Source organism: Ranitomeya imitator, chromosome 8 (genome assembly GCF_032444005.1).
Source record: "Ranitomeya imitator isolate aRanImi1 chromosome 8, aRanImi1.pri, whole genome shotgun sequence".
Classification (NCBI taxonomy): domain Eukaryota; kingdom Metazoa; phylum Chordata; class Amphibia; order Anura; family Dendrobatidae; genus Ranitomeya; species Ranitomeya imitator.
The window spans coordinates 49,174,156-49,188,579 of record NC_091289.1 but is presented as its reverse complement, the minus strand read 5'-3'; the positions used below and the strand labels follow the sequence as shown (position 1 = coordinate 49,188,579).

The 14,424-nt window shown below is 42.9% G+C and overlaps 1 protein-coding gene across 2 annotated transcripts in view; it reads right to left on the bottom strand.

Moving 5' to 3' along the window:
- LOC138647687 (protein kinase C delta type-like) overlaps positions 1-14,424 on the bottom strand; it is a 63,224-nt gene that overhangs the window by 21,983 nt on the left and 26,817 nt on the right. For both annotated transcript variants that reach the window (XM_069736880.1, XM_069736881.1), the window contains exons 2-7: positions 5,542-5,664; positions 3,289-3,488; positions 3,120-3,180; positions 1,436-1,595; positions 1,299-1,330; positions 724-809 (exon numbers count right to left, since the gene is read on the bottom strand). In XM_069736880.1, coding sequence (XP_069592981.1) covers positions 724-809; positions 1,299-1,330; positions 1,436-1,595; positions 3,120-3,180; positions 3,289-3,488; positions 5,542-5,656 — 654 coding nt within the window. In that variant the 5' untranslated portion in view covers positions 5,657-5,664. The remainder of the gene's footprint in view (positions 1-723; positions 810-1,298; positions 1,331-1,435; positions 1,596-3,119; positions 3,181-3,288; positions 3,489-5,541; positions 5,665-14,424) is intronic.

Sequence of the window (14,424 nt, the reverse complement as noted above, 5' to 3'; positions counted from 1 at the left end):
TATACTACACCTCTATGTCCTCCTCCAGTAGGCATACACTCCCAAAAATGATGGGCCCCGATGCGACCAACAAAAGGGTGCCAGAAGGCAGTGTGAAAGCACCCTTACAGATGAGTAGTGGCCATCTACCTTCCTGTTCTACCCGGCGTTGGCAGAAGGCCGGTCACTGACCACTCCTGCCGGTGATCCAGCTGCTCAACATCCAAAGGGCAGCTCTTCTTCTTCTGGACTGTTCTGTTGACAAAGCAACTGATGATGTCATGCTGATTGACAGTTGGATCTCCACAGCTAGGCAGTGGGAAGCTGGCTGTCAATCAGCATGATGTTGGCAGTTACACCCTGTCAACAGAGCAGAGGGGAAGAGAATCAGCTGCTCTGTCGATGCAGCGTCATTGCAAATTGCTGAATCACAGGCGGTCCTTGACTACTCTGTGCCGGCACAGCACAACATTCAGGTAGGTAGCCTGTTTTTTTTTTACTTTGAGGATAAATCTAAGTCATGTTTAAATCCTTTAACAACAGAAGGGAAAAGTGGATAAAGTGAATCAGAAAACTTCCACTTGCGAGTAAATGTCACATAAAATACCCTATAGACAAAAGAGGCCTATATATAATTATCTGGATCCTGATAAGCTGCCTATCATATAGGGTATATACTGTATGCATCCATGTATACTAATAATGCAATGTTATGCATTAGTTTAGTGGAGACGGCTCACTCACCATGGTGTCCCGGCTGTTGGCAGCTGTGCCCGTACACCTGCCAATGATCTTTTCAATGCATTTTTTATGTATGGCAGCATTGCACTCTGCAAAGAGAAAGTTTTTATCCATATCAAGAGACATCTAGTTGGAAGCTCTCAATGACCTCATCACCGAGGAGGACAGAGACTGAAGACAAAGAAAAAATATGCAAAGGAAAATGGAAAATCGCAGCAGAACAAGAAACTACGTAGAATTATTCCTTGCAATGGAGAAAGGTAATGAGGTAGAAAGAGCAGAGACCTATGTGTGGACAATAGGCACCTGCATGTTGTAGGTGAGCGGCTGAATAAAATGGCCAGAAATGGAGCTTGAGACCCAAACTCCAGACTCTCAGCCCAAAAATGAATCCAGTGTTCAGAAATTGAAGATTCTTGCTGGATACGGCAGAATCTGATCATCCAATAATGATTATCTCGCTAGTATAATGCCGCTCACTGAACAATATCAGTTTCCTCATCCTGCACAGCATTGTAGAGTGCTCGGGATATACAGAAAGCTGTACAGATAAGCAGTAGGATAGTTTAGCAACTCACGTCTGCACTTGTATCCTTGCTTGTTCAAGCCCCTGGAGGAGGAAGAAGAAGAGACGAGTGATGAGGGGGGTGGCAGATGGCCAGATTATCGGTCGTATATTCGGATGCCGCCAGTAACGGAGGAGAGGTTTCCTTACCACACAAACTCTCTACAGACGGAGCAGAATGTTGCCTGGCCAAAAAAGGTGGCAATGAATTCATGGCTCTTAATGTAGTGTATTTTGGCCTGTTTGATGGCTCCCCGTCGCCTGTTGATGGTTTGGAGACCTTCAGATTCGCGCACAGACTGTTTGCAATCTGTCGGGAGAGAATAATGAATGCGATGAACATATCCCGAGTTACGGATGCAGCGCTGCTCAGCTGTTTCCTTAGTCCGACCACCTGTGGCTGGATCAGAGACGGATAGTCTTATCCCAGCCATGACTACTAGGATTACTACTAGTGTTTATATGCAGTTGTGCTGTAGCAAATTATCAAAAAATGCTCAAAACAGTGGAGAATTAAAAGAAATGCAGAAAAAAATTAAGAAGCAACAAACTATATAAATGATCGACTGGAAAAGATAATCTTAGAAAACACACCGCACACATGAACAGAACAGGGCTGTACACGCACGCACGCACACCGCTGTCATTCCCTCACTGTCAGGCATGCAAAGTGTGCTGCCCGACGGTAACATGCAAGCAAGCAGCGCACTGACCCCTCCGCCGGACAGACATGGTACCCTGTATGGCAGCAGAGCTATCCTGGGACTGGAATCAGCATGAACAGGACACGGACTGAGGACCTGTTCTGTGCAGCTGGGATGTGTATGAGGGAGGAGGCTACACTGCAAAAGGGAGGGAGACGAGCGAGTGCGAGGGGAAATGCAAAAAGGAAATACAGAAGATGCACCGGCTCTATATTTACTACTAACGACATATACTAATGTTAGCGCCTCCGCGGATAGAAATGCCATTCCTGCGCTGCTGCAGGCACTGTCTGCTAGGAATGTGTGTTAGCACATGGATCCGTATCTAGTATAACAGAATCCTTCATACTGTCCATTTTTTTTACGCCTTTCTATACGTCCCTAGACTTTATGGGGATACCCAGGTTTGGACTGAGAGTCTGAAATCACTTGGATTCACATCACATGGATTCAGCAGTGAAAGCGGGTGGTCTTGAGACCACAAGTATGAGATGTGAATACTTTCGGCCACATGCAGACTAGATGGGCTCGGCCTTACTAAATACAAATGAATTTAGCTCGGCCGAGCACGTCTAGTCAGCATGTGACCGCCCGCTCTAGGCGCCAGAGAATCCTGGAATAAGCGCACTGTCAGGATTCAAAAGTATGAAGTCACATAAGAGCGAACTTCATCACAAACCTGGGCAATCCCTTTAAAAAAACAAAAAAACCTGTATATAAACTGATCACTGGTTTTGCATACCTCTTTTCTCTTGCCCTTCTTCCTGTATATAAATTGTATACAGAAATGACCTCTTATCTAACCACTTGTCTGTTCTAATGACGGCAGATCTCAGTCTGCCTGAACGGCTGTGTATGATGTATGGTTTATAGCACTGATATAACATGAGACCCAAGCGTATTCATTCTGCAAGGCACCAGTCCAGCTATGGAAGAGTTACTACAGACCGTGCGGTGTCCTCCATCAACTTCCCACTGATAGCTGAGCCACATGCGAGGCGCGAGATTGTTTGCCGAGAAAACACTCGCACATAGGAGACAGAAATGAGAGCGCAGCACATCACACATGGACGCTCTGCTCCGAATCACCCACTGCACGCACTTATACAAGTGTCCTTAGGATGACCTACCCGCGTCCTCAAGGAAGTACTGCACGGACATCAGCACTTTGCCCTGGGGCTGCAGGTCCAACTGCAAAAAGACAAAACGCTCAGAGCAAAACCATCACAGACTACAAGACCGTAGAAATCCCACTAATGTAACCAGGTCATTACTCCGCTGTTTTGCTTTTTTACATACCCAGAACTCCGCTTTTCCGTTTCCTTTCTTGCAGCGCTCAGCAAGCATAGACACCCCAACTGTGGCTTCAGAGAGGGGGTCTTCAGCCGCCTTCATAAGCACGATCTGGACCACCCGACCTTCGAAGATGTGAGCATCAAATGAAGACTTCCATTCTGGATACATGGTGGGCTTCTTCTGGACAAGGGTCTTTCCTTTCTCTGTAACATACGGGATATGAAACAGAAATTACTACCGTAATTGGAAAATTGGAGCAGAGTCAGATAAAAGGTGTAAATAACAAAACTTATGGCTCCTTGAGGAGAACAAAGACCCATGGTCTGCTAAAAAAAAAAAAAAAGATGCATTGCTGCCTGTGATAAAAAAATAATAATAATAATAATAATTCAGAAGTCACTGCACTGCAGCTTCCTATGTACTTATCTACTTAGTGTAAGAGCCCGTGCTGAATTCTGTCCACTACAGAAGGTGATGTCTTTGGTTCAAAGTTGAACACTTGTTTGTTTTAGCACTTTTAATACTTTCTTTTTTTTTTTTCCTTCTTCTAACTAATAAATCAGCTAATTTCATAACAGAGACAAACACCAGGCATTATACTAATTAATCTGCACCACCATGAATGGGCACATGATCCCCAGAGGTAGACCAAGGAGACGGGGAGCAGCATGTGGACGGCCGTTGTGTCATTTACCTTGGAAAGAGATGGCACCAGGATGTATTATAGGAAGAAAGCAAGCTGGAAATAGAAGTCTGATTGCCTGGTCAGTGTTGTACTGGGAAGACATCTTGTGTCCTACAATTTACGTGGATGTTACTGCACCTTTATGGCTTAATGGCAGTGGCCTCATTTAGCCGGATAATACACCCTGCCACACTGCCAACATTGTTTCAGGAATAAGAGTTTTAGGTGACGACTTGGCTTCAACGTTACAAGAATTTCAATCTTGATTGAGCATCTGTGGGATTTCCTTGAAATTCAAGTCTGATCCACAGAGACCTCGCCGCGCAACTTACAGGACTTAAAAGAGAACATAATTTCAGAAAATGACCAATTTTTTTTAAATCAGGCTTTTGTGTTCAAGTATTTTTAAGCATATTTGGCAACTGTATTTCATTATCACACTCTGCATTTAACAAAAGAAATCTTTATATTTTCCTGTCACCCATAACAGCACCAACGAATATAAGGGTGCTGTCATGGGTTACGTAAAAACACATTACCGGTAAGTAATATACGTGTTTTCCTGGCACCCATGACAGCACCCTTATATTCGTTGGTGCGGTCATGGGTTCTATAAAAACGCATTACCGGTAAGTAATATACGTGTTTTCCTGGCACCCATGACAGCACCCTTATATTCGTTGGTGCGGTCATGGGTTCCGTAAAAACACATTACCAGTAAGTAATATACTTTTTTTTAGCACATTTTAAGCTCCTTCTTCCTGCTACATTTCAGCAGTTGCATTATCATTACAGACAGGATTACAACGACTCTATACACTGCTGATAAAAGATCCACCAATCACGACAGGCGATGTCACAGCTACCAAAAAAAAAATTGCACTTGCTCATTAGATGCTTCAATGCAAAAGATGGTGTCTGAATCAGTGCATCGCCACCAAGATTTTTAAAAAAAAATTTAAATACAGATTGTGATAAGAAAAAAATATTTGTAAAAAAAATGTCTAAAAATGTTTAAACATTAAAACCTGATTTAAACTGAACTTTCATTTTCCAATGACATAATATCTGACTGCTAAAGTCAAGGTACCAAACACCACAGAACACCTTCACAGGTCTTGTAGAGTCCACATTTCAATGAGTTAAGAGTGGAATCATGAGGGCGGCTTGCCTAATATTAGGCAGGGTTTTTTTTTTTTTTAAAGTTATGGCTAACTGGTACGTAAAAATCTTAATGGAAAAAAAATATTCTTGCATGCATCCTTTCTTTACATACATGATTATATTTTTGTGTAGATGTAATATATGGAGACTATTGGACGACTAACATCATCCATAGATTACTGCTCCTTATGAGGTAAGAGGGTCTCTGAATCAGCCCCGATACCTTGGGACACCTGCCAAGATTGGGCTGATAAATCAGTGCCTAGTATGACGCATGCATGGACCTCAAAGGTTTCGGAACAAAATAAAAAAAAAGTCATGGGAACCAACAAGAAGCCTGGCACGGATAATAAGAGTCTAGAATGGAAGGGGTTAACTCGTGAGCAACAAGTCAATTCTCCTCTTACCTGTAGGGAGGGATTCCTTCACCTTCACGGCACAGAATGGCTGGCATTGTTCAGACTGTCCTGGCATAGGTCCCAATTCAAAGGCGTTAAAGGCAATCCGCAGGAATGGAGCCATGGTGCACCCTACAGAAGATACACAATCCAGTGAAGGTCAGCGTTGGTTGTGTAGGACAACCGCACAGATGTCTATAGGTTTAGCTGAAGTGGCCACTTTCTGATTATTTCCCACTTTTTGGAGACAGGGAGATGTTCCATTTCACATATTTCTTGGCAAAACATTCGGTCTCCTGAGACCAGTGGTGCATCAGGTTTACTCTGGACAGATTCCTAATGGATAGATGAGTGCCTGCGTTCATTAAACTCCCTGGAATAAAATCCTCACCGTTTATATTGCAGCTACATAAACAGAAGAGTAAAAGCCACCTAAGTATCCACAACCCCAGCGTCCAAACCTGGTCACATCACGGGGCCGATACACATCTGTCATTCCGAGAGTGAGCCGTAATGCGCTACACCAAATCTACCCCCCCAGAAGGAGACCACACGGGGCACGCTGCATTCCTCTACCCTCCCCACCCCTCTATATATTCTCTTTACTAGGGGCAGTAATGAAAACTGCACAAATAAAAGGGTGGTTAGTACTGCAGCCTTGCAGCGCTGGGGTCCTGGGTCCAAATCCCACCAAGGAGTTTGTATGTTCTCCCCGTGTTTGCGTGGGTTTCCTCCGGGTTCTCCGGTTTCCTCCCACACTCAAAAGACATACTGATAGGGAATCTAGATTGTGAGCCCCAATGGGGACAGTGATGATAATGTATGTAAAGAGCTGTAGAATTAATGGCGCTTTATAAGTGAGTAAAATAAAAGCATAAAACACATTTTGTGATCAAGACACAAACCTAATGGCCCAATTTACCATTTGTGGGTTTGTCTTGTGGCATTTGAGGTTTTTTGCACCAAATTTTTCACAATGGCACACACAGTTTGATGAACTTTGTGCAAAGTCAAAATGCTCTTTATTTTTCTCTTTAGAAGGGAACCATACAGCTGACATATGATCCGCGATGAGCGTGGATCAGGCACTGGCTGTATGATCTCAGTCAGGTATGTCTGACACTGTAGGGTTAAAAAAAAACCAAACATACGGGAACTAGTCAGACAGGCAGGTCCTCAGTGGTTTCTCTCCACCCGCTGACAGTAAGTGACAGGTCTCTTCCATGCATGCATGTATGTATAGGAACACTGCCATATATTGCCCATAACACCATTCAGTGTCCAAATAATACTGCCATACAGTGCATGAGAAATACTCCCGTGCCTTAAAGAGACAGCGCCCAGAGCAGGTGTAATTTACCAGTTGCACCATTATCTCTAGTGCTTTCCCCGCCATGCAATGTGAGAGCACCCTGCAAACTATTGCAATGGCCATAAAACAAAATGTTTTCCAGCTCCACTCTTAAGATTTGTTCACAATTTGCGTCCACCCCATGCGTTTTTTGTGCCAGAGAAAAAAAAAAAAAAAAGCAGCAGCGTTTTACAACACCAGCAAAGTGAATGAGATTTCTGAAGTCTCCTGCAGACGATGGTTTTTCCCATACAGATCTGAACCATCAAAGTTGTTTTGTTTTTTTTTAAACCTGCAGCAAATATCAATTCTTTCAGTGTATTTCAGCCATATAAAATGAAAAAAAAAAAAAAAAAGACCCACATCAAAATCATGCAGATTTTACGCATCGTTTTTCAACACTAGTAATTTGCAGCAGAAGCATTTTCTGCAAATACCGAAAGTGTGCACACAGCCTTAGACGGCTCTTTGAAATCATCTTCTTTGGGAACCCTAGGAAACTGCCCAGTTTGCAACTTGGCCCTAAAATTCTGAAATACACTAGAAATGTAAACAATATCATTGGGGCAGCACTTAAGGCAATGGCAGATAATTATTTTTTTGTAACAATAGACAACCTAAGTATAGCTACAACTTTTCATGAAACTTTCAGAAACCTATTTTTTTTAGGGGACGATTCATTTCTCAAGTGCAGAAGGTAAATATATTAGAAGCCCACCACAAATTCCAATTTTCTTTTTTTTTTTTAAATGCACTTCCTATACACTTATAAAATAGTCTTTAATTGGACTGTTAACCCTTCAGGTGCTTCAAATGATCTAATACAAAGTGGAATAAATAATTATTTTTTTTTTATTAAAATAAAGTTTTAGCTCCATTTTTCTATATGAGCAATAGGAAAATAATAATAAAAAAAATACATTTTTATACAATTTCTATGGAAATAACATCTACAGTTGTATGAAAAAGTGTTTGCCCTTTCCTGATTTCCTATTCTTTAACATGTTTGTCTCACTTAAAGTTTTAGACAAAGATAACACCAGTAAACACAAAATGCAGTCTTTAGTATTAGGCCTCTTTCACACTTCAGTCTTTTGGCGTCAGTCTAAAACCGCCATTTTCCTCAAATAGCGGATCCGCCATTTTTTTTGTCTACGCCGAAATGGCGGTTCGCGACGGATCCGTCACATCCGCCATTCCATAGAATGGCCGCCTATGGGCGACGGATCCGTCGCGACCGTTATTTCGGCGGATCCGCCGCTCCAATCCACTTTTCCAATTGCGCATGCTCCAAAAAGTAGATACTTTTCCCTGACAACCCCCAAGTAACGGATCCGTCAAAAAAACGGATCCGTTAGAACCGTTTTCCCAACAATTGTGACGGATCCGTCACTATGTCAGAGCAGACTGACGCCAAACAACTGAAGTGTGAAAGAAGCCTTAAGGGAAAAAGAAATCCAAACCTTCAGGGTCCTGTGTGAAAAAATGATTGCCCCCTAATCCGAATAACTGGTTGGGCCACCCTTGGCAGCAACAACTGTAATCAAGCGTTTGCGATAATTGGAAATGAATATTTTACAACACTCTGGAGGAATTTTGGCCCACTCATCTTTGCAGAATTGTTGCAATACAAAAACATTGGAGGGTTTCCGAGCATGGACAGTCTTCTTAAGGTTATGCCACAGCATCTCAATCGGATTAAGGTCAGGACTTTGACTAGGCCACTCCAAAGTCCAAAGGCATATTAATCAAGTTTTATCAAAGCTCAGAAATAGAAAGTTTCCAAAATAACGCAGTTTTATTTAAAACATTACATACCAAGAGAAAATGAAAATTGCAGCTGAAAACACAATAAAAACCTTTCTTTAAAAAAAAAAAATGCATTAAAAAAAGCACAAGTAACTTAATTTACCCAATGGGTCTAGAGATGCTTCATCAAAAACTCACTATAAGAACGCAACCTAAAGAATGAGAACAGGCACAGTTGGAACAAAGTACACAGCAAAAATATAAATCGACGGTAGGAGTTTTCCAGGCTTGAGGTTGTATTTTTGCCAGTGCCAAGCGTTGGCGGGCTCATCACTGCAACTATGCAATAAGAATTAATGCGGTCATGTGCCGACTAGATGTGCACATGCCGGGACTACTCCTTTAAGATAGGCCATTACAATAGAGCACCTGACATACTGCCCTCTGCTGATGAAGCCTAGTTGTGTCTGGACATAGGATTCCCCCAGCAGGGGGCAGTAGACATATAATTATAAGCTTGCAGATAAGTAAACTAATGCGGTTGTATTGTTACATCACACAGGAATTTGTGGTGTGTGATTTTGTGGAGGAGGAAGTGCAATAACAAATATTCTCACAGAATAAATAAATAAAAAAAATAAAAAAACACATTATAATGCAAAGTTAGGCCATTTGCTTCCCCTTTAAATAGTGCGCCAGCCTCAGCAAGTAAAATATAGCTATACAGTAAAAAGTTTGGCAATTTCCTAATATACTTTGTGCATCAATTTGCTCCAGTTTTCAAGCTCTCTGCTTGTAACCCTTGCCGGACACTGGGCAGGGCTGTGACCACTCCAGCTCTGTGATGTGAGGAGACAAGTCATCCTACAGTCTCAGCCTGTCCTTGACCCCGCGTCTTCTGGATTCTCGGCCTCTGATGGCTACTGAACTATGTTCCTTGTTGTCACGCTGTTTAGTTACTTTTAATAATCTTCTCCTATCCCAGATGGTGAGCGATAGTCAATATTTGCTTTCTGGGTTTGCCGCCACTATGGTGTTATGGGGACAGATCCAATTATTTATATCTTAGGCTTCACGTCAGAAGATCGATTGTAACCTGGAGAATCGCATGATGGAAATGTAAAGATACCCGGAATCTCAGCAGTTCGCAGCTCGGCAGAATAATGATTGTACGGTAACAGAGGGAAATAGAAAACTGCTCATAGAGTAGAAGAGCAATCCCCGGAGAAGATGGGTTTATTTAGGGCAAGTTCAGCCGCGTTCACATTACAGCTGAGCCTTCCTCTGGACGTGTACTTCAAGCCTACAGACTGACGTACCCCTCCAATAAAAGCCTACACTTTCCATCTCCACATGCATGAGAGATTAATCCGCATCCAAATGGAATATTAATTAGATTTTTCACTAAGGTCTCAATCAGCCAAGTGCAGTTTACGTCTTTTTACTGCCAGGATGCAAAACGCATAGCATCCTGACCGTACACTGTGCAGTGCATTAGTTCTCCTATCTGCCGCATATATAAAAGGAAACGCTTCTGGACGAATGATTTTTTTTTTTTAGTTCAATGAAACAAAAAAACAAATGTCAAATGTACACTCTACATTTTTACTGGATCCACTGTAGTAGTTAAAAGGGTTTTCAGAAAGTTTCTTACTCTTAGGTACATTTTAAGAAAAACTAACCAAAAAAAAAAAACTGTGCCTTACTCACCCTCCCCAGGACAAGAGCCAAGTCTCCGCTGCTGCTCCCAGTTTCTGTTTTTGTCGGTACCCCTGTCGACGCGACGGCTCTGCGGCCCGTGCTGTCCATTCGGGCCAAGCTCAGTTAGGTTGACGTGATGTCAGACACCTGAAGCAGCAGCAGAGACTCACCTGGGAGGGTGAGTAAAGCACAATCTGTATTTAACTAACTGCAGCCGAAAAACGTTTTCCCAAATTAGATAACCCCTTTAACATAGGATATTGTATTTAACCTTTCATATTTTTTTTTTATTAAAAGGGAATATCCAGGACTTTGGGTTTTTATTTTTAGCAATGGAGCAAAAAAATAAATAAAAACCCTTACCAGCAGGTACTTAACTACCTGTCAGTTCTGACTTGGGGCAATCTGTCCCAGCTGAGGTTGCTTATTCTCTGGTTTCTACATCAACCGAACAACCCTTTCTGCTCTCTCTCTTTGGGGCATCACTGCCTACGTTATGCTGATTGACAGCTAGCTCCCCGCAATTAGGCAGCGGGGAGCCAGCTGTCAGTTAGCATGATGTCGCCAGTGATGCCACATATACAGAGTAGAGAGAAAGAGAAGAAACTGCTCTGTCAACTTGACGTCACCACAAGCAAAAGTTTGCCAGTAGGAGAGGTCCATGACTGCTCGGAGCCGGATCATCGCAAAGCAGAACCGGAGGATAGTTTAATAAAAAAAACTACTTGCTGTTACATTCGTAGTCCCATCGCCAAAAAAGAAAAAAAAAAGGCCTGAATAATTCCTTTAATGAAGTATAAAAACAGAAGCCATGCACATATCATATGGATGTAAAAACATTTTCCTCCAACCGCCAGAGGGATGGGATAAGGAGAAGTACAGATGAAACGTCTTTCGATATTTCTAGATGAAAAATGCATGACTTTACATGAACACAGTCAAACAACGGGCGACCCCGTTTGTAGATCTATGATGGAGCCACGTGAAACTTAACGTTGAACATGGTAAACCGGCTTTCTGAACATTTTTCATATCAAACAGCAAGAATGTTGCAGATCCCAGCAAATGATCGGAGCTGCGTGACACGTTAGCACATGATATTATGGGACAGGTTAGCAATAATGTGTCAGGATTTCCACAGCTCTCTTATCATTGTCCTGATAACACTAATCTCATCTGAAGGAAAAAGGTCAAGATCCACCCTAATGTTCACCATTCCCCAAACAGACCGTGCTATCCCCTGTGAGTGTTTCGCCACGGTGTAGCCCCTGGCGTAAATCCCCCATAGCCACAAAAAGATTGGAGAAATGACAAGACACGGACAACAGAACTCATATCCTTTCCAAAAAGTAAAAACCCACAACATTTAGCATCTAGATTTTTCACTTTTGAAGCTGAACAGTCCCAGGCCATCGTTCTTTTATACGGAGCCCTGGTAACGCACCTCCTTTACTCTTCTCGCGGTTAGTTGGCCATCGATGAAACTTAACCCGCCTTGTATTAGTGCCTAGTATAAGGAAATTATCCGGGTGAGTGATAAAATCCATCAGTCACATAAGAGATGAGCACAAATGTTTCCTGCCTCAGGGTACACAATGCATATTTGTTCAAAATGTCCTCAGATTATGCCGCAGGAGCTATGAGAGGTATGCAGGTGGCGCATCCAGGGACTAAAGAAAAGGATCGTTCTGTCACATTCCAAATGGCGAAATCTATCTCCGGAATTAGATTAGACTATTCACTGCAGTCTTAAAAGGGATTTTTTTTTCTTAATGGGAAAACCTCTATCCCCGGCCTGCAATTTGTTTAAAAAAAAGAAGAAAAAAAACACCGCCTTAATCTCCCTCCCCGATCCGGTGCTGAGACTCCACCACTGCACCCAGTGTCTGTTATTGTCTGCAGCGCTGACGTCATGTCGACAGACTACCGGAATCCGTGAGCTCAGTGACACCGAGAGGCTTGTGCCATCAACTTGGGCAGAGCCACTGAACTTAAGGTACCGTCACACTCAGCGACACTGCAGCGATATAGACAACGAGCCGATCGCTGGAGCGTCGCTGTTTAGGTCGCTGTAGAGACGTCAAACACAGCAACTCCAGATTGATGCAGGAGCGATCCAGTGACGTAACGGCGACTCACTTATCGTTCTCGCTGGTTGTTAGCTCCATGTAAAACATTTGCTGGCATCGTTGCTTTTGCTGTCAAACATGACGATACATGCCGACTAGTGTTGAGCGATACCGTCCGATATTTGAAAGTATCGGTATCGGATGGTATCGGCCGATATCCGAAAAATATCGGATATCGCCGATATCCGATACCAATACAAGTCAATTTGACACAAATATCGGAAGGTATCCTCTATGGTTCCCAGGGTCTGAAGGAGAGGAAACTCTCCTTCAGGCCCTGGGATCCATATTCATGTGTAAAATAATGAATAAAAATAAAAAAATATTGATATACTTACCCTCGGACGCACCCTGGTTGTCACGGCTGCAACCGCCATGGTTCCCTTTCTAAGAATGAGCGCGTTAAGGACCTTCGATGACGTCGCGGCTTGTGATTGGTCGCTAAGCGGTCACATGACCGCTCAGCGACCAATCACAAGCCGCGACGTCATCGAAGGTCCTTAACGCGCTCATTCTTAGGAACGGAAGCATGGCGGTTGCAGCCGTGACAATTAGGGCGTGTCCGAGGGTAAGTATATCAATATTTTTTATTTTTATTCTTTATTTTACACATGAATCTTAATCCCGATACCGATTCCCGATATCACAAAAATATCGGAACTCGGTATCGGAATTCCGATACCGCAAATATCGGCCGATACCCGATACTTGCGGTATCGGAATGCTCAACACTAATGCCGACCTGACGATGAAATAAAGTTATGGACTTCTAGCTCCGACCAGATATATCACAGCGGGATCCAGATCGCTGCTGCGTGTCAAACACAATGAGATCGCTATCCAGGACGCTGCAACGTCACAGATCGCTGTCGTTCTCGTTGTAAAGTTGCTGAGTGTGAAGGTACCTTTACTGATTGTCTGCAGAGCTGCAGATAATAACAGATACCGGAAGAAGTGGCAGAGACTCAAAGGTGAACCTGGGGAGGGTGACTAAAGCAGGCTAAAAGAAAATCCTGCACTCAAGTAACAAGGGTTTTCTGAGACAGCAAGGAATTATAGAGTTGGAAAAGTAGTCTGGTATCATTATAGAACAGGGCCAAGTGTGCAGACTGGTATTTTGGAACAATGGAGTTAAGAAGGCAGACAGGCACCTTGGCATATCCAAGCTGACAGCTCCTTGGAATAGCAGAGCCGTGTATGCAGCTAAAGCAGAGCCAAGTATGTGCTCAGGAAGAGAAAGCTTTGTGCCTGGAGGTACACTTTGTGGAAACTGTAGCAGATCCCAGTGATAGTAGAGCTGGGTTTGAATTGTGGCTCAGCAGTGATGGTAGCAGCAAAGGGGAACAACAGCCCAGCCCTTGAGCCAGGACAGGCAAGTTACACACTGCAACATCTAGTCCACCATACTGGTAAGTGAAGCAGTTTGGCTCCTTTCTACCTGCCCTAGCTAGCTGCATACACAGTATACAGAATTTGCCCTTATGGGACGTTGTCATCAATGTTTTATACTGAGCCATCAGCTTTTTCTCATTCTACACAGCCTTTGATTTTTTCTTGTAGATTGTCATAGTATCCTTAACAAATTTGATTAGTAATTAGCCATGACAAATAGAATCAAGAGACTCTTATCCAATAGATGCAGAGACTTCATCACTTCCAATTAATGGTAATTGATGACTCAACTTTTCTCTCTCCTCCATTGAAAGGTTTGTCTTCCTTTGCCCGCACTGTACACGGAGAGGATCTATAGCCCTGCTATTCTGCTTCGACTCATCCTGGGATTGCTTTGGTTCTGGACGTCTCCAACTCACGTAGCAGTTCTTACAATTACTGTGCACTGTTATGTTACACACCTTTATAACCAACTGCTCATAACGTGTATATGACAGCTATCCAATGTTTTTATAAGAGCAATATTCTTTACTGCCCTGATTTGTTTAGCATTGTGTAAAACATTCAAAT